Genomic DNA, 26609 nt, shown 5'->3' on the forward strand with positions numbered 1-26609 from the left:
CAAACAGGCCAATACATAGCGTCAATACATAGCAATCCAGGGTTTATATACATCAGTGGTTGCATTGCATCACTTTTGCTTGTTTTCTTTCTTGAGTCAGGCAGCTCCAAATGCAGGTGTTTCAGCCTAGCTCGGTGCTTTCTGTGGTGGTGGGGCAGCCACAGGAAAATACGAAACGTAGGGTTTGGTAATGTTCTCTAGTTGCGCCGTGATTGGCTCAGTGTACTGTCTCTCATGGGGACACTGTCACCGCAAAATGACGTCAAATCACGCTATATCTACCATAGCTTTGATTGGACTGATCATGTCACCGGCATCATACTTTCAAAATATTAGCTAGCAAGCTAGACGAGGAGTCATCATCATGCATCAAGTCGGCAATCTACTGGCAAATCCTTTGCAATCCTTGTCATATGAAGAGAAATTATAGATAAAACGTATCGGTGCTCATCGGCCATTGGACATAAACATTACACAACAAGTTGGAAATCTCAAATTCAACAATGAGTGCTAAGGCGCCACTGTAGCCCCGGGTTCGATCCCAGGCTGTCTCACAGATGGCTGTGACCGGGAGACCCATGAGGCGGTGCACAATTGTCCCAGGATCGTCCGGGTTAGGGGAGGGTTTGGCCGGCCGGGATGTCCTTGTCTCATCGCGCTCTAGCGTCTCCTTGTGGCGGGCTGGGCAATTGCAAGCTGACCTCACGGCCGTCAGTTCGACAGTGTTTCCTCCAACACATTTGTGCGGCTGGCTTCCGGGTTAAGCGAGCAGTGTGTCAAGAAGCAGTGTGGCTCTCGATCTTCGCCGAGTCTGTAGGGGTGTGACAAGATCGTAACTACCAATTGGATATCACGAAAAAGTGGTTAACGCCATGGGCCAGAAAAGATTGAATACATTGGCCATGCTGTCAATCCAGCATGACTTCTGCCATGTTCAAAACAACTGGAAACTCGGAACTGGGAAATCTCAGACTTCATTGAGTTCAAGACAACTGGGAACTCAGATAAAACTAGCTCCAACTGGGAAAATAATTTTGAATGGTCAATCAACTCGGAATTCCAAGTCGCCACCTTCCTGTTCAAGTGAGCACAGCACAACAAGGTGAGTCCAAAAATGTCTTGTATAAATGATGGAAAATGCCAGGGAGATATGCATACTGTAGCTAAGAAAGTAATACTAAGTGTATGTTGTGTAGTAAGCTTTTAGTAGCCCATCTGCCTCACCCTAATAATTTGGTCACTTTCCCCTTCATAATTTAGCCTACTGTTCTGACTTGGTGGTGCACATGTATCCTATAGCCTGTTTTAGAGAAATGTAATCATTGAATATTGTAAGAGCTTTCATTGTCTGCTTATATCCCCTTTATTTATCCTATGGCTCTGACTTGGTGTGCAGTGAGAATACTGTAAGAATGGCCCATGTTCTGAATTCTGTTGCTGTACATTTCAAAAGTGCTGAACAAATAGTTATATTGACTACGTCCGTCCTAGTTCGCTCATTAATGTCTTAATCCAAATTACGCGCCTCTTATGCGCTCGTCATCCCCTTATGTCATAGTTGTACATCTCAATATACAGTAGAAACCACATTTGTTAAAGCAAGTCAGCCATATCAGCTATGTTTTTTTAATGGCAGTAAATTAGGCTAAATTAACTGTTTCGCTCCCAGAGAAGACTCTGTTGATAGCCAGGTGTAGCAGTGGTAAGGATTCACACTACATGGTGCTGAAAATAAAGCTCTGCTGTTGGGAGAGCTTTATGTAGGCCCTAACAGGTTGTGGGCACAGTTTGTCACCGTTATAGTGCAATTAATGTATTGTTTAGTGTTGTGTCGTGGCTTTGCTGGCATTAATCTAAGATTATAATTTTTTTGTTAGCCCCACCAAGATTTACATGCTAAAATCGCCACTGGTCATGAAGTACATTTCTACACAGAGAAGACTATGGTCTTACGTCATTGTAATTACATTATTATATTAATATGCACACAAGAATTTGGTTATTGTCTTAAGTGGGATACTTTCTAACAGACAATGAGAAAAGAAAGCAACTCAGACATTTTTAGGGGGTTCAGTTGAAAGCTCCAACTCATTTGTTTTTGAAAGCTCCAACTCAATGAGTCATTTGCCAATTTACTGTAAAAGTCCATTCACATATCCAGTCATCAACAACAAAATATTTTCTTATTTAATTTAATATTTTACACTTATTTGTGTGATAGTTGGGAATTTGAGAGCTACCTCACTTTTTGAAAACCTTTCAACTTTACCACAGAGTTTCTAAACCCAGAGACGCAACATCGCGAGACTTCCGGGAACGCTTGTGAAGCAGACCAGGCCAGGGTTTGGGGATTGACAAGTCAATGAGAGAAGTGAAACATTAAAATCAAATCCTGTTCCTAGCTCCAACAGTGCAGTAATATCTAACAATTCACAACAATACACACAATCTAAAAGTAAAATAATGGAATTAAGAAATATATAAATATTAGGACAAGCAATGTCATGGTGGCATTGACTAAAATACAGCAGAATAGAATACAGTATATACATATGAAATGAGTAAAGCAGTACGTAAACACTTATTAAAGGCACTAGTGTTCCAAAGTGACCAGTGATTCCATGTCTATGTATATAGGGCAGCAGCCTCTAAAGTCGCGGGGTTGAGTAACGGTGGTAGCCGGCTAGTGATGGCTATTTAACAGTCCGATGGCCTTGAGCTAGAAGCTGTTTCTCAGTCTCTCGGTCCCAGCTTTGATGCACCTGTACTGACCTGCCTTCTGGATGATAGCTTGATAGTTGGCTCGGTTGGTTGATATCCTTGATGATATTTTTGGCCTTCCTGTGTCCTGGAGGGCAGGCAGCGTGCCCTCGGTGATGCGTTGGGCAGACTGCAACACCCTCTGGAGAGCCTTGCGGTTGCGGGCTAGATGCAGAGATGCCATGTCTGTCTGTGCCATCTTACTAAACTTTCTTAGTTGTTAATTTTCTCGAAATCTAAAGGCACAACCTGGATTCGAGCCAATATCTTAAGTAGCGGAACATGTTATTATTACAACCTCGTGAAAGTGACAAACTGACACGTTTTCATTTTCGTCAAAAACAACTTTATATCGAAAGCTGCTTTTGAGGTGACGGCTTGCACATGCGCAGTTCGGCGCGAGATGTGACCGTTGGACGTGTCTGCTCATGAGTTTAGCTAGCCAACGTCGCCATGACATCGACTAAAAGCTATATCGGAGATTTCTATTAGAGAAGCAGTTTCTGCTTATCTTCATACTGTACTGTCTTTGATTTTACTGCGTTTTCATTGGACAGAGCGGGGGACACGATGACAGCTGGGGCAGGTTGGCGGTGCGCAAGGTCTCCAGACAGTACACACAACCACTGGATTTGACAGTCAACAGCACAGTACACTTTTAGGAAACTAGCTAGCTAGCAATTTTAGATGCCGGATCTGTAGCTTGTCAATTCAGAAGTTAGATAGCTACTACGTTGACTTAAAACATACAACTGTTGAATAACGACAGTATTGATACATTTGTAGGTAAACGGCGAGAATGTTGGTCCCTGCGGGATGATGATGAAAAAGAGACTGTGGCGAGTTGTGACAGTGTGCCTACTTGTGTTTTTACCGTGTTGGTAAGTAAAGCCTTACAGTACTTTCTTTCACTTTCATATCAAGAAAGATGTTTTGTATCACTTAGTAACGTTATTCAAAAGTCGTTCGAAGAGATGCTAAAATAATAAACTACAACAAGCATAACGTTAACTAGCTTGCTGCTAGCTAGTTTTTTAGTGGTAGCTAGCAACTCGCTGTCTAGCCAAGTGGTAAGTTAACGTAGCTCTATACTATACAGTAGCCAGCTACTGTAGCTAGTTCAGTCGACTCGTCTGAGATGTCAAATGCAGTTTGCCAGTTACTATACCTAACTAGCTCAATTCAACTGTTCATTTTTCCGTGTTATTGTTTTGCTTTCGTTGTCGTTAGCTAGTTAGCTATCAAATTCGGGGTATGTCAACAATCCATCAAATGCCGCCCTCATCCTGCCTCACCATCCATCACCATTGCAACAAACATGGAACTGTTAGTTGAATAAACAACACTCCTATATAATACTGAATAGGACAGCTTTTAAAAATAGATCAACTCAAAAAACTGGCACTGCATTGTATGCCATTGCTTTGCTGGGTTGTTGCACAGCCAGTATTGAGCCTGAGGGCGTGTGTTCTGTGAAAGACAGTCATGGATTTGACTTTTCAGCTCTTGAGGGGATTACAGCCCACGTAACGTTAGTCAGTCAGCTAGCAGGCTCGCTGAGATTAGGTCTTGACCCCTGGCTGTAAATCCTTTGACACAACAGATGACATGGTCCATCCAGAGGTGCTTATGGAGAAGAATGCACCTAGTTTACTTTAACTACACATCAATGCTACATTCATACTCAGTCAAATATTTAAATAGCCTGAAGACCTTTCGAGGAAAGGTCAAAGAACCTAGCCTGGTTTCTCACACTAAATTATTCCGCTGCTCTGTCGTTCGCTACGTACGTTACATGGTCAACAAGTCGGTTCCGACAGACATTCTAGCTTATAAATCGATTTGTGGAGAACATAGATTGAAATGGCTTGCATTGAGTGATATACTCCTGTGTCTGTGAGAATCAGGGCTGTCTCTTTTGCCTGTGTGAAGCAGGATGTGAAATGTGACACCACTTGAAGCTGATATGTCCCTCCTGCCATTTCATTCGGTCTTCTGACTGTCCATCAACTCCTGGCTGAACCTTACGTCACAGCCACTAACAACGCATATGCCTGGAATTCCTACATTGTAGCTCAGCAGGAGAGAGTGGTTTCATCTCTGTAGTACATTTAGACAGGGCTCGACATTAACACTTGTTTGCTTGCCTGGGGCAAGTAAAAAATCGGGCAAAAATCACAATATGAAATAGTTAGGCTACTCCGATCAGAATTGGATCAGTGTCCTCCCAATTTCTGCAGAGAGCATCAGAGTATAATTATTGTAGGCCTGCATTGACAAGCACAAGCGGTCTTTCAATTATGCAGTTGTGAGATGTGTTTTTGAGATCAATGCATAATTTTTGGTCAGCAAGGAAAATCCTGGAAAAGTCGTGGTGTATGCATCACCTGTGTGTGCCAGTGGGCCTTGCCAGAGGGGAGAGAGGTAGATAAAATAATGATATACATTATACTAACTAGATAACCTGCCAAACTACACTATGTTTTGAATTGGCTATCTTGCTAGTTAACTATTTAGCTATTAGCTTGTATTAATGTCATTATTGTGTCCAATGTCCTAAAAACTTTCCACCGGCACTCGTGTATAACCACAGTTGATACGGGTGCTCAGTTGAAACCAATGCTGCATACTCTGGTTATAAAACCGTCTCTCAAGCGCTCAAAATTGGCTAGGATTTTCCGCTATTCAATACTGGCCATGTAATTCTGACAAAGTTTTTTTTTTAAATCTTAGAATAGCCTAATTGACAAGTAACTCCTATGCTGTCAAGATCTCCCCTGAACACTGAATATTTTAACCTTACAAATAGATAAACATCTTAGTTAGCTACCTCTCCCACCTTAGCCATTTGATCCCTGGTTCACTGAATGAGGGAATTATTTTATAAAGACATAAAACATATTTGATTGTAATGTTGCAGGGTGGCCAACCATCCTCCATGAGTTTCCAGGAGAGCTACTGGGTGTGCAGGCTTTTGCTCCATTCATGCCCGAACACACCACATTGTAAAATATCAGTGGCTCAACAGGACCTTGATAAGCTGACTCTGGTGCGTTTGAGCAGGGTTGGATCAAAAGCCTGCACACCCAGTAGCTCTCCAGATGGAGGGTTGACGGACCACGTGTTTTATACAGTAGCCTGTCAGTGCAGTATTTTACTTTATGGAGGGTTAAGTGCCTTTCTCAAGGCCTCAACGGCAGAATATACTGTGTGATACATGGGATCAGAGACCAGCAGTCTTCCGTCGTCAATACCAGTGACGATAATGAGTGTTATTTTGTGAAGTGGTTCCTTGCATCATACAACACAATTTTCAGTCACCTTTTTGGCCTGTGGTGTTAGACCTTTAAAAAATAAATTTAAAAAAGTATATTTATTTCACCTTTATTTAACCAGGTAGGCTAGTTGAGAACAAGTTCTTATTTACAACTGCGACCTGGCCAAAATAAAGCAAAGCAGTGTGACACAGACAACAACACAGAGTTACACATGGAGTAAACAATAAACAAGCCAATAACACAATAAACAAGTCAATGACACAGTAGAAAAAAAGTGTGTGCAAAATGCATGAGGAGATAGGCAATAAATAGGCCATAGGAGCGAATAATTACAATTTAGCAGATTAACACTGGAGTGATAAATGAGCAGATGATGATGTGCAAGTAGAGATACTGGTGTGCAAAAGAGCAGAAAAGTAAATAAAATAAAAACCGTATGGGGATGAGGTAGGTAGATTGGGTGGGCTATTTACAGATGGACTATGTACAGCTGCAGCGATCGGTTAGCTGCTCAGATAGCTGATGTTTAAAGTTGGTGAGGGAAATAAAAGTCTCCAACTTTTTGCAATTCGTTCCAGTCACTGGCAGCAGAGAACTGTAAGGAAAGGCGGCCAAATGAGGTGTTGGCTTTGGGGATGATCAGTGAGATATACCTGCTGTAACGTGTGCTACGGGTGGGTGTTGTTATCGTGACCAGTGAACTGAGATAAGGCGGAGCTTTACCTAGCATAGACTTATAGATGACCTGGAGCCAGTTGGTCTGGCGACGAATATGTAGCGAGGGCCAGCCGACTAGAACATACAGGTCGCAGTGGTGGGTGGTATAAGGTGATTTGGTAACAAAATGGATGGCACTGTGATAGACTGCATCCAGTTTGCTGAGTAGAGTATTGGAAGCTATTTTGTAGATGACATCGCCGAAGTCGAGGATCGGTAGGATAGTCAGTTTTACTAGGGTAAATTTGGCGGCGTGAGTGAAGGAAGCTTTGTTGCGAAATAGAAAGCCGATTCTAGATTTGATTTTGGATTGGAGATGTTTAATATGAGTCTGGAAGGAGAGTTTACAGTCTAACCAGACACCTAGGTATTTATAGTTGTCCACATATTCTAGGTCGGAACCGTCCAGGGTGGTGATGCTAGTCGGACGGGCGGGTGCGGGCAGCGATCGGTTGAAGAGCATGCATTTGGTTTTACTAGCGTTTAAGAGCAGTTGGAGGCCACGGAAAGAGTGTTGTATGGCGTTGAAGCTCGTTTGGAGGTTAGTTAGCACAGTGTCCAAGGAAGGGCCAGAATTTTGGGATAAGTGACTTGAGCACGCGGACAAGTAAAAAATCTGTCCTACTTGTCTAAAGGATAAGTGGCCACAAAAGATCATTTCAAGCCCTGTTCAGAGATCAATTTATAGCCAATAATCTAAAATAATTAATTAATTGATTTTAAACAAAAAAAAGTACTTTCTGTTTGTCATAGACATGAAAGGCAAGTTCCTAACGCGTTCAGGTAGCCAAGCTAGAGCTGTGTGAGACGTTCACAGTGATGGCCGCAAACGTTTTGATCAAGAGAGACCTGTTAAAAGTACGCACATTTTCTGTAACACTGAACATAAAAATATGTATTTTACAGTTGTGAGGAAGGTGAAATATTATAGTTAGCCATTTTATAATTTGATTAACCTTTATTTAGAAAGCATAAGTCATTTCAAGCCTCATTCATACAGTTTTGTTGAATAAGAAATACAACATATAAAATATTTCATATTTTTATCATATTTGTACTGTTTACTTGAGCTTGTGACTCACCTCAGCAATTTATATATTTTTTTACCGTAAAGGTGAGATTTGAACATTCTTGGAGTATGCAGCATTACTAGTTATTGTTTATGAGCCTCTGGTTAAACAAATGATGGAATGTGTAGCAAAATCAAATACAATTTTATTTGTGACATGCTTCGTATTCCAGTCTGTGCTAGCAAAAGAGTCCTGTAGTTTAGCATCCGCTTTCTCGGACCACTTCTGAATTGAGCTTGTCGCTGGTACTTCCTGTTTGAGTTTTTGCTTGTAAGCAGGAATCAGGAGGATAAAATTCTGGTCAGATTTGCCAAATGAAGGGTGAGCTGTCTATGCGTCTCTGTGTGTGGAGTTATTCTATATTTTATCTAGTTGCACAGGTGACTTGCTGGTAGATATGAGTTAAAAAGGATTTCAGTTTTTCTGCATAAAAATTACCAACCACTAGGACCGCTGCCTCTGGATGAACATTTTCTTGTTGGCTTATGGCCCTATATTTCTCGTTGAGTGCGGTCTTAGTACCAGCATCGGTTTGTGTTGGTAAATGGATAGCTACGAAAAATATGCTGGTAAATACACTGAACCAAAATATATAAATGCAACATGCAACAATTTCATATACAGTGAGGGAAAAAAGTATTTGATCCCCTGCTGATTTTGTAAGTTTACCCACTGACAAAGAAATGATCAGTCTATAATTTTAATGGTAGGTGTATTTGAACAGTGAGAGACAGAATAACAACAAAAATATCCAGAAAAACGCATGTCAAAAATTTTATAAATTGATTTGCATTTTAATGAGGGAAATAAGTATTTGAGCCCCTCTCAATCAGAAAGATTTCTGGCTCCCAGGTGTCTTTCATACAGGTAACGAGCTGAGATTAGGAGCACACTCTTAAAGGGAGTGCTCCTAATCTCAGCTTGTTACCTGTATAAAAGACACCTGTCCACAGAAGCAATCAATCAATCAGATTCCAAACTCTCCACCATGGCCAAGACCAAAGAGCTCTCCAAGGATGTCAGGGACAAGATTGTAGACCTACACAAGGCTGGAATGGGCTACAAGACCATCGCCAAGCAGCTTGGTGAGAAGGGGACAACAGTTTCTGCGATTATTCGCAAATGAAAGAAACACAAAAGAACTGTCAATCTCCCTCAGCCTGGGGCTCCATGCAAGATCTCACCTCGTGGAGTTGCAATGATCATGAGAACGGTGAGGAATCAGCCCAGAACTACACAGGAGGATCTTGTCAATGATCTCAAGGCAGCTGGGACCATAGTCATCAAGAAAACAATTGGTAACACACTACGCCGTGAAGGACTGAAATCCTGCAGCGCCCGCAAGGTCCCCCTGCTCAAGAAAGCACATATACATGCCCGTCTGAAGTTTGCCAATGAAAATCTGAATGATTCAGAGGACAACTGGGTGAACGTGTTGTGGTCAGATGAGACCAAAATGGAGTTCTTTGGCATCAACTCAACTTGCCGTGTTTGGAGGAGGAGGAATGCTGCCTATGACCCCAAGAAACCATCCCCACCGTCAAACATGGAGGTGGAAACATTATGCTTTGGGGGTGTTTTTCTGCTAAGGGGACAGGACAACTTCACCGCATCAAAGGGACGATGGACGGGGCCATGTACCGTCAAATCTTGGGTGAAAACCTCCTTCCCTAAGCCAGGGTATTGAAAATGGGTCGTGGATGGGTATTCCAGCATGACAATGACCCAAAACACACGGCCAAGGCAACAAAGGAGTGGCTCAAGAAGAAGCACATTAAGGTCCTGGAGTGGCCTAGCCAGTCTCCAGACCTTAATCCCATAGAAAATCTGTGGAGGGAGCTGAAGGTTCGAGTTGCCAAACGTCAGCCTCGAAACCTTAATGACTTGAAGAAGATCTGCAAAGAGGAGTGGGACAAAATCCCTCCTGAGATGTGTGCAAACCTGGTGGCCAACTACAAGAAACGTCTGACCTCTGTGATTGCCAACAAGGGTTTTGCCACCAAGTACTAAGTCATGTTTTGCAGTGGGGTCAAATACTTATTTCCCTCATTAAAATGCAAATCAATTCATAACATTTTTGACATGCGTTTTTCTGAATTTTTTTGTTGTTATTCTGTCTCTCACTGTTCAAATAAACCTACCATTAAAATGACAGACTGATCATTTCTTTGTCAGTGGGCAAACGTACAAAATCAGCAGGGGATCAAATACTTTTTTCCCTCACTGTAAGGAAATCCGTCAATTGAAATGAATTCATTAGGCCCTAATCTATGGATTTCACATAACTGGGAATACAGATATGTATCTGTTGGTCACAGATAACTTTAAAAATAGTAAGGGGCATGGATCAGAACCAGTCAGTATCTGGTGTCACCACCATTTGCCTCATAGCTCTACACATCTCCTTTGCATATAGTTATTCAGGCTGTTGATTGTGGCCTGTGGATTGTGTCCCACTCGTCTTCAATGGCTGTGCAAAGTTGCTGGATATTGGCGGGAACTGGAACATGCAGTTGTACATGTTGATCTAGAACATCCCAAACATGCTCAATGGGTGACGTGTGGTGAGTATGCAGGCCATGGAAGAACTGCAACATTTTCTTCTTCCAGGAATTGTGTACAGATCCTTGCGACATGGGGCTGTGCATTATCATGCTGAAACGTGAGGTGTTGGCGGCGAATGAATGGCCCGACAGGATCTCGTCACAGTATCTCTGTGCATTCAAGTTTCCATCGATAAAATACAATTATGTTCGTTGTCCGTAGCTTATGCCTGCCCATACCATAACCCCACCATGATAATAACTCTGTTCACAACGTTGAAATCAGAAAACCACTCACCCACACGTCGATGCCGTCTGCCCGGTACAGTTGAAACCAGGATTCATCTGTGAAGAGCACACTTCTCCAGCGTGCAAGAGGCCATCGAAGTTGAGCATTTGCCCACTGAAGTCTGTTACGACGCCGAACTGCAGTCAGGTCAAGACCTTAGTGAGGACGACGAGCACGCAGATGAGCTTCCCAGAGACGGTTTCTGACAGTTTGTGCCAAAATGATTTGGTTGTGCAAGCCCACAGTTTTAATCAGCTGTCCGGGGTGGCTGGGCTCAGATGATGCAGCAGGTGAAAAAGCCAGATGTGGAGGTCCTATGCTGGCATGGTTACACGTGGTCTGCGGTTGTGAGGCCGGTTGGACGTACTGCCAAACTCTCTAAAACGATGTTGGCGGCTTATGGTAGAGAAATTAACATTAAAATATCTGGCAACAGCTCTGGTTGACATTCCTGCAGTCAGCATGCCAATTGCACACTCCCTCAACTTGAGACATCTGTGGCATTGTGTTGTGTGACAAAACTGCACATTTTAGAGTGGTATTTTATTGTCCCCCAGCACAAGGTGCACCTGTGTAATGATCATGCTGTTTATTTAATCAACTTCTTGATAATCCATCCACCTGACAGCTGAGGCATATCTTGGCAAAGGAGAAATGCTCAATACCAGGGCTGTAAACAAATTTGTACACAGCATTTGAGAGAAATAAGCTTTTTATGCGTATGGAAAATTTCTAGGATCTTCTATTTCAGCTCATGAAATATGGGACCAACACTTTACGTGTTGCGTTTATATTTTTGTTCAGTGTAGTATAGTGTAGTGTAGTATGGTCTACAGCTTATCATGAGCTATTCTCAATCTGGCGAGCAGAACCTCGAGACTTCCTTAATATTAGGGATCGCCTACGATCTGTTGTTAACAAAGAGAGACACACCCCCGCCCTTGAGTTGTCAAGACACTGTTGTTCTGTCATGCGGATGCATAGAAAAACCAGCTAGATTTATATTAACCATGTCCTCGTTCAGACACGATTCCGTGAAGCATAGGTGATGTGACAGATAATAGTTTAGCCTATTTGAACTTGACTCATCATTGAAATTCCTCAGACGTGTAGGGATGTAGTCTTGGCTAATGGTTTTGATGACATTTTACTATATTTGGCAAGTAGGCCTACTTTTGCTTTACTGTCATTGTTTCTTTCTACTGCCTAAATCAAAATCTATTTGTCACATGCGCCGAATACAACAGGTGTAAACCTTACCGTGAAATGCTTACTTACAAGCCCTTAACCAACAATGCAGTTTAAGATAATACAATATTTACTAAATAAATGAATGTAATTTTTTTTTATAAAAGAGCAACAAAATAACAATAACGAGGCTATATACTGGGGGTGCCGGAACCGAGTCAATGTGTGGGGGAACAGGTTAGTCGAGGTAATTGAGGTAATATGTACATGTAGGTAGTGGTAAAGTGACTATGCATAGATAATAAACAGCGAGTAGCAGCAGCGTAGAAAAAAGTGTGTGTGGTGGGGGGGGGGGGGGGGGGGGGGGGTTCTGTAGCCTTCTGTAGCGCCTTGCGGTCGCAGTCCGAGCAGTTGCCATACCAGGCGGTGACTCAGCCAGTCAGGATGCTCTCGATGGTGCAGCTGTATAACTTTTTGAGGATCTGAGGACCCATGCCAAATCTTTTCAGTCTCCTGAGGGGGAATAGGCTTTGTCGTGCCCTCTTCACGACTGTCTTGGTGTGTTTGGACCATGATAGTTTGTTGGTGATGTGGACACCAAGGAACTTGAAGCTCTCAACCTGCCCCACTACAGCTCCATCGATGAGAATGGGGGCATGCTCGGCCCTCTTTCTCCTGTAGTCCACGATCATATCCTCTATCTTGATCACGTTGAGGAAGAGGTTATTGTCATGGCACCACACTGCCAGGTCTCTGATCTCCTTATAGGCTGTCTCATCTTTGTCGGTGATCAGGCCTACCACCGTTGTGTGGTCGGCAAACTTAATGATGGTGTTGGAGTTGTGCTTGGCAATGCGGTCATGGGTGAACAGGGAGTACAGGAGGGGACAAAGCATGCACCCCTTAGGGGCCCCTGTGTTCAGGATTAGGGTGGCGGATGTGTTGTTACCTACCCTTACCACCTGGGGGAGGCCCATCAGTAAGTCTAGGATCCAGTTGCAGAGGGAGGTGTTTATTCCCAGCGTAGCTTATTGATGAGCTTTGAGGGCATTATGGTGTTGTACGCTGAGTTGTAGTCAATGAACAGCATTCTCACGTAGGTGTTCCTTTTGTCCAGGTGGGAAAGGGCAGTGTGGAGTGCAATAGAGATTGCATCATCTGTGGATCTGTTGGGGTGGTATGCAAATTGGAGTGCGTCTAGGGTTTCTGGGATGATGGTGTTGATGTTAGCCATGACCAGCTTTTCAAAGCACTTCATGGCTACAGACGTGAGTCCTATGGGTCGGTAGTCATTTAGGCAGGTTACCTTAGTGTTCTTGGGCACAGAGACTATGGTGGTCTGCTTGAAACATGTTGGTATTACAGACTCGGCCAGGGACAGGTTGAAAATGTCAGTGAAGACACTTGCCAGTTGGTCAGCAGATGCTCGGGAGTACATGTCCTTCCACAATTCATTCTGTTGTTAAAATGGCCACACACTCTGATACGTTATTCATTGTCTAGTGCCTTAAAATCAGCATGGCTTCTCAGGGGTTACATTAAGACTGTTGGCTATGAATTAAAAGGTAAACAAACACTGTACAGCTTACAGTATTTGTGTCTTACCAGACTCCAGTGGCCAAGCAGAGTAGATAACTTACCCTATAAACCTCACTACTAGACAATAGACTTGCTGTTGACAAGGCCAAGTTTGTGTTGAAGTATTTTGACACTGGAGCTCAAGACAAGGACCTTTGTCCCTAGTAGGAATTTGACATTGTTGTTAGTGGAACTATTTAAAGCCTTGTTATGACTGACCGGAGATCTCTGTTGTCCCATGCCAGGATGAACAGGACAGCTGTGACATTGACTTGTCCATTTCCCTGTCACACCGTCAGACTGTCAACAGACGGCATGCAGTTGTCATTTTCTCTGTGCAGCCACATGGCTTTAGGTTTTGACTTTGACCTCCAGCCTGGCCAGCCCCCCACAGTGATAAGATAAAATGTGTCTCTCTCGTAGTGTCAGCCACCTGGTCATTCCCATATCACCTCTCTCAGCTCTGACTGCTGGGAAGCAGCCCCCTCTGATTGCTCATGACTCATTCATGGATTCTTTGAAATCAAGTTGTTTTCCTTCTGATTACGGCTTGTCCTTGTTGGTATAGTAAACATAGTGACGCTAGGTTACAGGATATTGCCACATCTTAACAGGAATCGGGGTCAATTTAATCTAAATGAAGCCGATTCGGGAAGTAAGCTGAAATTCCAATTTCACTTTTCCCATTACTCTCGTCTCTCCTAACTCTACTCCCCTTGCCCAAAACAATAACACTGATGTCTTCTCCTGTGTTTTCCCCAGGCACCCAACTAAATATGTTGGCTGCGCAGAGCAGCCCCCAGAGGCTCAGAGCATGCCTGCACCTGCTCAGGACAGCAGTGGAGAGGAAGACCCAGGCGACAAGTCCCATCACAGGGTACATAACCTGCCCCACCTGTTGGACCATAAGATGTTTTAATTTTCTTTCTACATACCTAATATAAGCAACTTTTCTGTTGCCACACGTTTCTTTTAATGTTGGATCAAACAGCAACGAAAGTTTCCTTCCTGTCCCGTCTGTTAGGGTGTTGTTCAGGTAGAGGAGGGCTGGGGGTCCCAGTATGCCCAGTACCTATCTGAAGAGGAGGTGCTGCCAGAGGGAGAGGAGGTGGAGACACAGCAGCAGGGCCTAGCAGGGGAGGAGGCGGAGACTCCAGGCACAGAGGTGGAGGACAAGGAGCATGTCAAGGTATTCGTTTGGTTTATTTAGATCCCCCATTTAACTGTTACAACCTACTGCTCCTGGGGTCCACACGGTACTGCAATGATGAATCCTAACGACTAGGCCTGAAAAACTACTCCACCCTGGCTTGCTTACTAGATGTGAAGCAGATGTCTTTCTCTCTCTTTAGTGACCTATTGATCAGACATTTTGATTGTTCCTGAAATCTTTTTAGCGTTAAAGGTTATACAGCACGTATGGCTCAGGCTGGTGGGTGGTTGTCGAGGGCCATCAATACTAAGTTCGGTGTTTTAGTGCCGTGATGATGTTTCCCAGACGTTGGACCTGGAGGATTCTGTAGCAGAGAAGGAGCAAGAGGCAGCACGGCCAGAGGTCTGGCCAGAGGCTGAGCAGCCACCTCCAGAGGCCGTTGTCACACAAGAGCAGAATCCAACCCCCGCCTCTGACCTCTCCCCTCCACCATCTGCCCCTGCCCTCAACCCCATCCCCGAAGACCCCTCCAGCACCCCTAGCTCATCCTCTAGTGTACCAGAGGAAATTGTGTCTGATGTCCCTTTGTCAGAATCCAGTGATGCTGATCTGGCCATAGCCGACTGTGAAGCTGGAGAAACCAACCCCTTTGACGGCACCCTCACCAGGTCAGTGTAACGGAGGTGCTCCTGTGGTTAGTAGCCTTACTAGAGGACTGAACCCAGAGAGCTAATGGCTAGGCTTAAATCAGCAGGTTAAGTGGTGCTCAGGTTCGAACCCATTTTTTGAATGTAGGCTCTCTTTCTATTGTCCCCCTATGTAGTCTTCCTGTTGTCCTGGAGAACACATCCAATGCCCTGGGAAAGGGCACCAAGACTGACATAGACCCCCCTCCGGCCCAGGCAGGTCAGGCCTCAGTGGGGCTGGCTCAGGTGGCCAACGCCTCCCACATGCTCAAAGAACCGGTAGAGAAACACCAACATTTTGTTGCACGGCAATAACGTTTTCTGATGCTGATAGTTCCAAAAGTAACAACCTCCGAGTTTAATCATCCCGAACTCAAATGAAAGTATTTGACACACAGACAGTATGTATTTGACCCAGGTCTGATGCTTGTCTGTTGACTGCTATTCTTAGGGTTTGATCTCACACATCGCCACAGAGACAGATCCCAGCGTGGCAACCAAGGATCCGGAGGACAACCCCACCTTTGACGAGTGGAAGAAGAAAATGATGGAGGTGGAGACAGAGAAGAGTAAGATAGATGGTGTTCCTGGCCCGTCTCAGTCACTCAAATCAATTACTGGTTTTGATTTAAAAGTCTATCTCTCTTCATAGCTCAGGCCACTCATACCTCCACCAACGGCGGCTCCCACGCTGTAAAGAAGGTGCAGAAGAACTTCAACAACTATGCATCGGTGGAGTGTGGGGCAAAGATCCTGGGTTCTAACCCAGAGGCTAAGGTATCTATTTCAAACTGTCACCCTCCAAACCTATCTAATATATAGATTTTTATGTCTAGCTTTGCAGATTTTGATGGAAGGATCTTTGTTTCTCAGAGCACTTCAGCCATATTAATGGAGAGCATGGATCATTACATGTTAAATCCCTGCAGCAACAAGATCTGGTGAGTGTGTGTGTCTAGATCCCTGTGTGTTGCTGCTCTAAGAGTTCATGTGTTTCTGTCTCTCAAAAATGTCTTCTGTCCTTATCCTTATACTTCCTGTAAAACCTCCCTGTTGCTTTTTCCCTTTATAACCACAGGTAGAACAACATCCACTACTCCACTCACCACCTACTGTATCCTCATCCCTCAACATCCTCTCTCTTTCTTTCTTTCTTTCTCTCTTTTCTTTCTCTCATTCTTTCTCTCTTTTTTTCATCTTTTCTCTCTTTTTCTTTCTCCTTTCTTTCTTTCTTTCTTTCTTTCTTTCTTTCTTTCTTTCTTTCTTTCTTTCTTTCTTCTTCAGGTTCATCATCGAGCTGTGTGATCCCATCCAGGTGAAGCAGTTGGACATCGCTAACTTTGAGCTCTTCTCTTCCACACCCAAAGACTTCCTGGTCTCCATCAGTGACAGGTTTGACCTGCATCATGTTCATTTAAAGCTGGTGTCCTTAAATTGGTGAAACTGCCACGTCCGTTTGGGATATTACAACAACAAAGAAGTTACTGCAAATAACGAACACTTCCCCCCCTCGGACATCATTGCACAAGCGATAGAACAGCAGAATATGTTCCTCCATTTTTTTTACCACGGCTCCTCTCCTCCGTTTCAACAACAAAACAATTACATTTTAAACCGTTTAGAAACTGAAACGAAAATGAGTGCTGTTTTTTTTTTTTACCAGATATTCTCCCTGTATTTGTCAGTTTTCTTATTTTTGGTGCCTAATGAACACAACCCCAATAGGAATGTCTCATTTTGATATCTTTTAATCTGTCATTTTGATACTGAACATCCTAAATGCTACAAACAGAAACAGTCACTACTACTGCACTAAGGATAGATCAGTAGGTTGAATGATGTTGGATGATGCTCCGTCAGGTACCCAACCAACAAGTGGGTGAAGCGGGGAACTTTTCATGCTCGGGACGAGCGCACTGTTCAGAGTTTCCCTCTGGATGAGCATCTGTATACCAAATATGTCAAGGTGTGTATGGCGTCCTCCTGTTCCTTCTCTACTCCCACTCTACTCTTTCAGGTTTTTGGGGGGGAAAGAGGTACTCTGAATGGGACTTCTTATTAAAATTAAAAGAAAAGATAATCAATACTAGAGTATCCCCCACTTTACTCAAATCCTGCAGGCCTGTGTATGTATGCTGGTCCTTTCATTCTAGAGTAATAGTTTACAATTATACAACGGCTTTCCAGCCGGTGTCTATTCCACAAGTTACCACCGGCCAAATCTATGACGTTAAAATGCCTTCTTAATCTGTTCCATCTGACTACGCAACCCACTGTCTCATCAGCCCAGCCAGGCAATTTATAAACTTGATCTCCACTATAAAAAGCATCTAGACATTATCTCACAGTCTCAGGACTGGAGCAGGAACCAGCGTTCATACACTCGGTCCTGTTTTAAATGCATGTGTGCATGTTTCTTCTTGTAATTATTTGTTTCTCTTCTCTTGTTTCTCCTGCTTCAGATGTTCACCAAGTACATAAAGGTTAGCCCATTTCTCTCTTAGAGGTGGTCGGTCTGTGGAGGAGCATGTAGATAGGAGTGGAGGGAATGTTTAGTCACAATGCTAACAGGAGGAGATGCTTGCTAGCTGATCAGCCCTAGCTTACTGCAGGCCAGGTAGCACAGAATCTATACAATCTGGACCAAGCCAATCAAAATATATTTGTAAATATTATCATTCATCTAGTCATGTCACTCATGAGAATTCCAAATCATTATTACTGTAGAGAAACCCATTCTTTAGGGCAAGGATGTTTGATCACAGCTTCAAAGCGTGCTAGCTTGTCGCTGGTCACCCAGAAAAGCATCAACGTTAACAACGTACTTCTATTTGTCCCACGATTTCTATTTGTCCCACGAGTTCAATGAGAATTTGGCCACCGGCCAAATCCCACCATGCGCTGATGCCTGTTTCCTGGATATAAATTATGTCTGTGTTTCATCGCAGGTGGAGCTGGTCTCTCACCATGGATCTGAACACTTCTGCCCTCTCAGTCTCGTAAGGTAGGCAATGAATAGAAAAACACTGAATTAATGGAACATTTTAGAATGTAATTGGGAAAATCGCAGCTAATATAAAGAAAACATATAGCGAGCTGTAAAAAGCATACATTTACCGAATCCACAGGTATTGTACAGTAATGTTTGCCAATGGATTACCAGCAAACTGAAGATAGTGTGTGTGGGGGGGTTATGTAATAGAGTAGGAGTGGTAAAAATGTGCCCCTAGTCGCCCCTCCTAAACCAGTTGGTAAGGCTGAGCCGAGAGGACTGTTGCATCTGGGACTGCTAGTCAACAACACCTGCACAGGATCGGTACATCCGAACATCACACCTTCGGGACAGGTACAAGATGGCAACAACAACTGCCCGAGTTACACCAGGAACGCACAATCCCTCCATCAGTGCTCAGACTGTCCACAATAGGCTGGACTGAGGGCTTGTAGGCCTGTTGTAAGGCAGGTCCTCACCGGCAACAACGTTGCCTATGGGCACAAACCCACCGTCGCTGGACAAGACAGGACTGGCAAAAAATGCTCTTCACTGACGAGTCGCGGTTTTGTCTCACCAGGGGTGATGGTCGGATTCGCGTTTATTGTCGAAGGAATGAACGTTACACCGAGGCCTGTACTCTGGTGCGGGATCGATTTGGAGGTGGACATGATCCTCCAGCATGACAATGCCACCAGCCATACTGCTCGTTCTGTGAGTGATTTCCTGCAAGACAGGAATGTCAGTGTTCTGCCATGGCCAGCGAAGAGCCTGGATCTCAATCCCATTGAGCACGTCTGGGACCTGTTGGATCGGAGGGTGACTGCTAGGGCCATTCTCCCAAGAAATGTCCGGGAACTTGCTACACAAGGTAGCAAGGTAGCTTGTTACACAAGGTCTACCACTGTGAGGACAATCAGCTGTCCGTCCTGTCTCCCTGTAGCGCTGTCTTAGGCGTCTCACAGTACGGACATTGCAATTTATTGCCCTGGCCACATCTGCCGTCCTCATGCCTCCTTGCAGCATGCCTAATGCACGTTCACGCAGATGAGCAGGGACTCTGGGAAACTTTCTTTTGGTGTCTTTCAGAGTCAGGAGAAAGGCCTCTTTAGTGTTCTAAGTTTTCATAACTGTGACCTTAATTGCCTACCGTCTGTAAGCTGTTAGTGTCTTAACGACCGTTCCACAGGTGTATGTTCATTAATTGGTGGAAGCGCCTTGGTGGAAGAGTGGGGTAACATCTCACAGCAAGAACTGGCAAATCTGATCCAGTCCATGAGGAGATGCACTGCAGTACTTAATGCAGCTGGTGGCCACACCAGATACTGACTGTTAGTTTTTATTTTGACCCCCCCCCCTTTGTTCAGGGACACATTATTCCATTTCTGTTAGTCAGTTTATATCTTTTTTTTTTTAAGGAAACTGGAAAATAACGTACCAAATCCAATCACTAGGGACCATAGGGGGTCATTATTGTAAGGGACCAAAGACTCAACCACGCATACAGCCTTGATAATGACTACATTTTATTCAGAACGACTTACAGTTAGTGCATTCATCTTAAAGTAGCTAGGTGAGACAACCACATATCACAGTCATAGTAAGTACTGTGGGATTTGTAGTATTTTCAAGTCCCAGTTGGATAGTAGATATCCTAGTTGAAACCTTTTCCTTTAGGATTCTTATAATAACCTTAACTATTATTCGACCTACTTGGTGTGTTATTACTGGGCTACTGGCTATCTCTGTCTTCCCTCTAGTGGCTCCTAGAAGGTATAACAGCTCTTCACCAATATGGCCACCAGTCAATGTAGGCCATTCTTTGGCAATCCTCAATCTCATTCAAAAACACAACTATGTGAGATGGCTTAGAGCGGTTTCTCTCCGCTCTGTTGAAGGGTGTTTGGAACGAGTATGGTGGAGGAGTACGAGGAGATCGCTGACCCCCTGGACAGACCGGAAGACCAGGATGGCGACCAGGATGACCACCTCGGTGAGAGGAGAGCCTCTTCTACAGTAGCTTGAATACCTGTCATATCACAATCACCAGGACAGTGAATGCTGTATAAGATATGACACATTAACCAATGGTCATTTTATATGTTGGTACATGTACACAACAACATTTTCACTTTCATGAGGAGACCTGATGTAATATAATGTTTACGTCTGAAGTCCTGAAGCGACTCTACTGCAGGTTTTATATGTACATGTTACCTCTCACCTTTGAACTGTTTGGGTGACTGATGTTGGTAAGTGTAGTGTTATCGCTCTGCTGTGTGACCCTCAGATTATCCTCCTGGATATGTTCCTGTAGAGGACGAGGCGTCAAATGACCTCATAGGATCAGCCAAGGGTGAGTTACCGACACGTACAGCCAGCTAAATATCCTGTTACACCAGTCACACAAATATGGTATCAAACTGCATATCAATATTGAAAGAATGTGCTGTGTCATACTTGAGTCGCTCTCCTTTTGCGAAGCCAATGTGGAGATGGATTCAGTGACTGGGATAAGTATTCTCTAACGGGCTGCCCTGTTGTTCCAGATGTCATTCTGAACATGGTGAACAACATTAAAGTCAATGTGCTGGGAGGAGGACCAGGGGAAGGGAACTTCTCAGGCCAGGCAGTGAACATGACTGCCAGTAAATCATCTGACCCCGACACCACCTCCACCGTCAGCCCTGTGTAAGTACCAGCCAACCATTCACTTCTTAGCCTAGTCTTTTACTTTATCTACATTTACAATGATCTCACACATCTTGTCATTTAAAACGTTTTTTTTTGAAGCAATGACATTTACCAGGATAAATTAGAGAGAACTTTGTCATTAGTAAGACTCCGTCGAGTTTCTGCCTAGCATGTACTGTGCTTGGATGTGCATAATAATGTTATTTTGCCGCTGTAGTAGCTCATGCCCCCGTCTCTCTGTTCCAGGCCTGACACTGTAGGCGTGGAACAGTCTGAGGTACCAGAACACCCTGTCACTACCACAGAGGATCCCACACCAGAGCCCCCTACTGCAGAACCCCCTGTCACAGAGGAACCCAAACTAGAGAATCTAACTGGGGAGGAGACGATTGTGACTCCTATAGAGGAGGAGGAGGTCCAGTTCATAGTTACTATGCTGGAGGAGGAGGAAGAGGAGGAGACGGAAGAGGAAGGGAGGGACAGAGAGGTGCACCATTGCCCTGGCCTCCGACAGCAAGAAAGCCTTGACTACTGCGGCCTGTCTTCCTCCTATTCTTGCTCCTGCTCCGCCTCCTTCCAGGAGTACCTCCTCCACCAGTGTTCCGTTCAAAGGACCTGCACCAGCCAGGAGAGGGAGCCAGAGGCACCCCCAGACCCAGGAACCACCACCACCCCGTCACAACAGCTCACCATCTCCCCCACGGCCACTCAGACCCCACAGCAGCCCCACACTCTTGGGGAACAGCCTCAGGAGAGAGAAGCCAGCTCTGCCCTTGGGGAGAGGGGAGCAAGTCCCACTGAAGCCCCACCACACCTTCCATGGGTTGAGACAGAGGCAGTGGGAGAGAGAGAGCCCAGCACTGAGCTGCCCCACCTGGAGCCCAGCCAGAGCTCCACCCTGCCCAGACCCAGTTCCACCGACACCGCCAGCTCTGCCACTAGGCCCACCCCTACCGTGGAGCCTCCACACCAGGCCTCGAGAGACCTGCCTGGGCAGAAGCAGCCCGCCACTGGGGCAGAGAAGAACCGGGAGGTGCAGCAGGAGGAGAACAGGCAGCCTTTTCCCACTGTCACCACCTCCAGCCCCAGTGGCCCCCTAGAGCAGAGTTGGAGAGCCCCTGTAGAGAGGCCCTGTCTGGACGTCCAGCCTGCCAAACAAGACATCCCGGTCATCCACCCCCCACATGTGGCCGATCCCCATCCCCTCCCCACTGTCTCCACCCCCACAGAGCAGCAGCAGCCTCCCGCCCCCACAGCTGAACCAGAGAGTGCTGCTGGCAGTGGCAACACTACTCCTGGGGAGTCCCGCTCTGTCCCTGTCGTGGTTATGACAGAACCCCCCTCACGTGGCCAGGCTGTCGCAACGGAAACCAAGGGGGAAGCAGAGCTTGTGGAGGACATCCTCTTCACCTCGTCGCCCCATGGCAACGGGCAGCAGCTGCTTCCCCCACCCTCCCCCTCTCCTTCCTCCTCAGACTTCTACGCAGAGCTCCACAAACCCACGGAACAGGCGAACGGGAACCCGATGCACGGCTCCACCAGCCAGAAGGAGTCTGTGTTCATGAGGCTCAACAACCGCATCAAGGCCCTGGAGATGAACATGTCGCTGAGCGGACGCTACCTGGAGCAGCTCAGTCAGAGGTAAGCATTGTACATCATCCAGTCAGCCTTCGTTAAAATGTCCAATGTCAAAGTGAAATGCTGTTGAAATGACCAGTGCTTTCAATTCCATTTGAACACAGTCAGTCCGTTGAAGGTTTAGATGGTGATGTTTGTCTTTGAATTGAAGGTACCGAAGGCAGATGGAAGAGATGCAGAGGGCTTTCAACCAAACCATCATCAAACTGCAGAACACATCCAGGATAGCAGAGGAGCAGGTGGGGAGTGGAGGGCCACCTTCAATGTGTTTGTGTAGAGTGTTACATACTACGTAGCCCATCTTAAGATGGAATCTCGCACCGTTTTGGCCTTTTGAATAATGAGAATGTCAAGGCTGTCGTGTGAAAGGCTCTGGTTGGATGTTAATCAATCAAAAATCAAGCTGTGATTGGCAATGTATGGGAATGTGGCTTGTGGGAGTGTTTGTGATTGGCCAGCTCATTAGTTTCCTGGATCCCTATAGGACCAGAGACAGACGGAGTCCATCCAGTCGTTGCAGGGCCAGCTGGAGGACATCACACAGCTGGTTCTCAACCTGTCTGTCGGAGTCAGTCAGCTGCAGAGCCAGGTAGATACTGCATACCTACCTAGCCTATTGAATGCAGCAGGGTTGGGGTCAATTTCATGTCAGTCAATTCGGTAAGTAAACAAGTCCTATTCATTGCTTTTGAACAAGGAAGTTTGGCCTCCTGAATTGACATGGAATTGGTCCCAAACCTGGAATGCAGCAGTGAATGAATTGTATATTTCTTTAAAGTCTTTACCAACCCACACCACTTTGCTGCACTGTGTGTTAGTTTTGCTCTGCCTATGTTGTAGGTGTCTGAAAGGCAGAGTTACCTCCTGCTGTGCCTGGTGTTGTGTTTGTTCCTGGGGTTGCTGCTGTGTGTCCAGCACAGTCGCATGTCTGCCATTGAGCCTCCCTCTACAGACCCAGAGCCTCCTATACCCAAGAGCTATAGCTACTGCTGCCCAGAGAGGTATCTACACTAGGGGTGGAACACCATTGGTTGTGCTTATGTACTGCTTACGAACGTGTTATGAAGTCCTTACAAAGGTACCCTTGAATGGGAGTTATCCCATCCAAGGGACACCACACACTCGCCTGCACAATATTGTTGAGACGCACATTGTGTCATCCGGATACTGTGTTTAAGTCTTGTCCTAATCGAACGAACACATCTGTTCCTCTCAGGCGTTTCTGGGAATATGAAGACATGAGCTTGAAGAGAGGAATGTCATATCCTCTCCTGCACTCGGGCTCCTTCCAGTTACCCACCACTGAAGGCAAGTTTACCTATGACTATGTTATGTGTAGTGTACTCCCTTGTGATTTCTTTGTTGCTGATGAATATAAATATAACTTGACTTTGGATCTTGATCTTTGTCATTTATATTTATGATAGTTTTTGTTTTGCTGATTCATAATATTGTTTCAACAGTAAAAAACCAAAAAGTAATTTACTTGGTTTCCTCCTTGTGCTCGCAGGTCCAGAGTCACCGCGCACTGTTGAACCACTGAGTTTTCTACCAGCTAATAAAAAGGTACGGATGGAATAGTGTCCCTATCTCAAGGAACGTCTCTCTCTCATACTCTCAGAGTATAACTGTCTTATGAACATGATCTCTCATCGCCAACCTCGACAAGTCAAATCTTCCGCTCCTCAATCTTTCCACCCTCTGTCCCCAACCCTTCTCCCTCTGCAGAAGAAACGGAGTAAGATGAAGACCGTGGAAACCTTGAAATGCACTGTACTCTGCGCTCCTCTGCTTGCTCACGGAGCACCCGTATGTAACGGCGGCTCCCCTGGTGGCACCACAGACCCTACACCCCGCATGGGGCGTCTCAGCCACCACGCCTTCATGGACCCCCCTTCCGGGGGCAGTTCAGAGAGCTCCTCCCAGTCGGACGAGCCCTCCTTATGCGGCCTTGCCGCCACCTCCTGCACTCGCCTCTGTGACGGCCTGCCCCCGCCCAGGAGCAGGGCAGAGAAGCAGGCGTTCAAGCGGCATCGCTCCAAGCCTGGGTGCGTGGTTGTGGAGGATCTCCTGCAGGCCCCGCAGAGAGATGCAACACCCATAACCCCCACCCTGCAGGACCTCATGGGGGGGAAGGAGCTGTCTGCAGGGATGCTGGGAGTGACGGCGCTCTGAGCTCCTGTCGGACCGAGACTAAACTCTCCTCCTGTCTGCTCCTCCTGTAAACAGACTCTGGAACAGTCGCCCCCTGAAAGGAGGGACGTTGTTATCCCTGTATACACAGGAAGCTTTAGGCTAGGAATCAGACAATCCCTCTTCGTCCACCTCCCAACCAGTATGTTATGTTCTGTCCATGTTCTCTTTTGAACCTTTGTCGGGCTTTGATGTTTCTTTCTTGCTTTGACCAATGGAAGAAAAAAATATATTTTCCATCTGTCCTTCAAAATGTTAATTTTTTTTGTAAATACTGTCAACCCTACAGCTGCGCTATGTAACAATCAAACCTGCAAATAATAGCCAATGTCAATAATGGGCTAAAGGAATATAAAAATTTAAAAAAGAGTTTTGAAGATGCTTTTACTGGGGAGTGGCCGGTCTAGACAGAAACAGTAGTGTCTTCCTGTACTGTATCCAGATCGATTCTCATTCTCTGAAGTTGAAACCTTTTACAACTGTTATGCTTTTACCAGCCCAGCTGCCGCTTTTACAGTACACAGGGATGCAAGACCGCCTACACGGAACAAGAATATAAACGCAGCATGCAACAAAGATTTCTGAGTTACAATTCATATAAGGAAATCAGTCAATTTCAATCAATTCATTAGGCTCCAATGGATTTCACATGACTAGGAATACAGATATGCATCTATTGGTCACATGCAGTACCAGTCAAAAGTTTGGACACCTACCTTTCAAGGGTTTTTCTATATTTTTACTGTTTTCTACATTCTAGAATAATAGTGAAGACATCAAAACTATGAAATAACACATGGAATCATGTAGTAATCAAAATATATTTGAGATTCTTCAAAATAGCCACCCTTTGCCTTGATGACAGCTTTGCACACTCTTGGCATTTTCTCAACCAGCTTCATGAGGTAGTCACCTGGAATGCATTTCCAACAGTCTTGAAGAAGTTCCCACATATGTTGAGCACTTGTTGGATGCTTTTCCTTCACTCTGCGGTCCAACTCATCCCAAACCATTTCAACTGGGTTGAGGTCGGGTGATTGTGGAGACCAGGTCATCTGATGCTGCACTCCATCACTCCTTCTTGATCAAATAGCCCTTACACAGACTGAAGGTGTGTTTTGGGTCATTGTCCTGTTGAAAAACATATGATAGTCCCACTAAGCGCAAACCAGATAGGATGGTGTATTAATGCAGAATGCTGTGGTAGCCATGCTGGTTAAGTGTGCCTTAAATTCTAAATAAATCACCGATAGAGTCATCAAAATGATTTGTTACTACATGATTCCATGTGTTATTTCATCGTTTTGATGTCTTCACTATTATTCTACAATGTATAAAACAGTAAAATTATGAAAAACTCTTGAATGAGTTGGTGTGTCCAAACTTTTGACTGGTACTGTATATACAGTGCATTCTGAAAGTATTCAGACCCCTTGACTTTTTCAACATTTGTTTAGTTACAGCCTTATTCTAAAATGGATTCAATTAATTAGTTCTGCATCAATCTACACAAAATACCCCATAATGACAAAGCGAAAAAAGGTTTTCAGAAAACAGAAATACCTTATTTACATAAGTGTTTAACCCCTTTGCTATGAGACTTGAAATTGAGCTCAGCTGCATCCTGTTTCCATTGATCATCCTTGAGATGTTTCAACAACTTGATTGGAGTCCACTTGTGGTATATTCAATTGATTGAAAAGGCACACACCTGTCTATATAAGGTCCCACAGTTGACAGTGCATGTCAGAGCAAAAACCAAGCCATGAGGTCGATGGAATTGTCCGTAGAGCTCCGAGACAGGATTGTGTCGAGGCACAGATCTGGGGA

The 26609-nt window shown here is 44.9% G+C and overlaps 1 protein-coding gene across 2 annotated transcripts; it reads left to right on the top strand.

Annotated features, from left to right (window-relative positions):
- Nucleotides 1–3358: 3358 nt before the first annotated feature.
- Nucleotides 3359–25148, top strand: LOC120020238 (SUN domain-containing ossification factor-like). 2 transcript variants are annotated; one of them, XM_038963769.1, is made up of 22 exons: nucleotides 3359–3641; nucleotides 14186–14300; nucleotides 14448–14612; nucleotides 14922–15244; nucleotides 15400–15541; nucleotides 15714–15831; nucleotides 15915–16039; nucleotides 16136–16203; nucleotides 16547–16654; nucleotides 17123–17228; nucleotides 17725–17745; nucleotides 18211–18266; nucleotides 20153–20247; nucleotides 20545–20610; nucleotides 20804–20945; nucleotides 21195–22589; nucleotides 22738–22825; nucleotides 23071–23175; nucleotides 23427–23587; nucleotides 23803–23894; nucleotides 24097–24152; nucleotides 24315–25148. In XM_038963769.1, the coding sequence occupies exons 1-22, from the start codon at nucleotides 3577–3579 to the stop codon at nucleotides 24759–24761; spliced, it is 4059 nt and encodes a 1352-aa protein (XP_038819697.1). In that variant the 5' UTR covers nucleotides 3359–3576; the 3' UTR covers nucleotides 24762–25148. The 2 variants fall into 2 exon arrangements, with proteins under 2 accessions (XP_038819697.1, XP_038819698.1); XM_038963770.1 differs by lacking the exon at nucleotides 17725–17745 and having other exon boundaries at nucleotides 14901–15244.
- The last annotated feature ends 1461 nt before the right edge of the window (nucleotides 25149–26609 follow it).

This window comes from Salvelinus namaycush, chromosome 25 (assembly GCF_016432855.1).
Source record: "Salvelinus namaycush isolate Seneca chromosome 25, SaNama_1.0, whole genome shotgun sequence".
Classification (NCBI taxonomy): domain Eukaryota; kingdom Metazoa; phylum Chordata; class Actinopteri; order Salmoniformes; family Salmonidae; genus Salvelinus; species Salvelinus namaycush.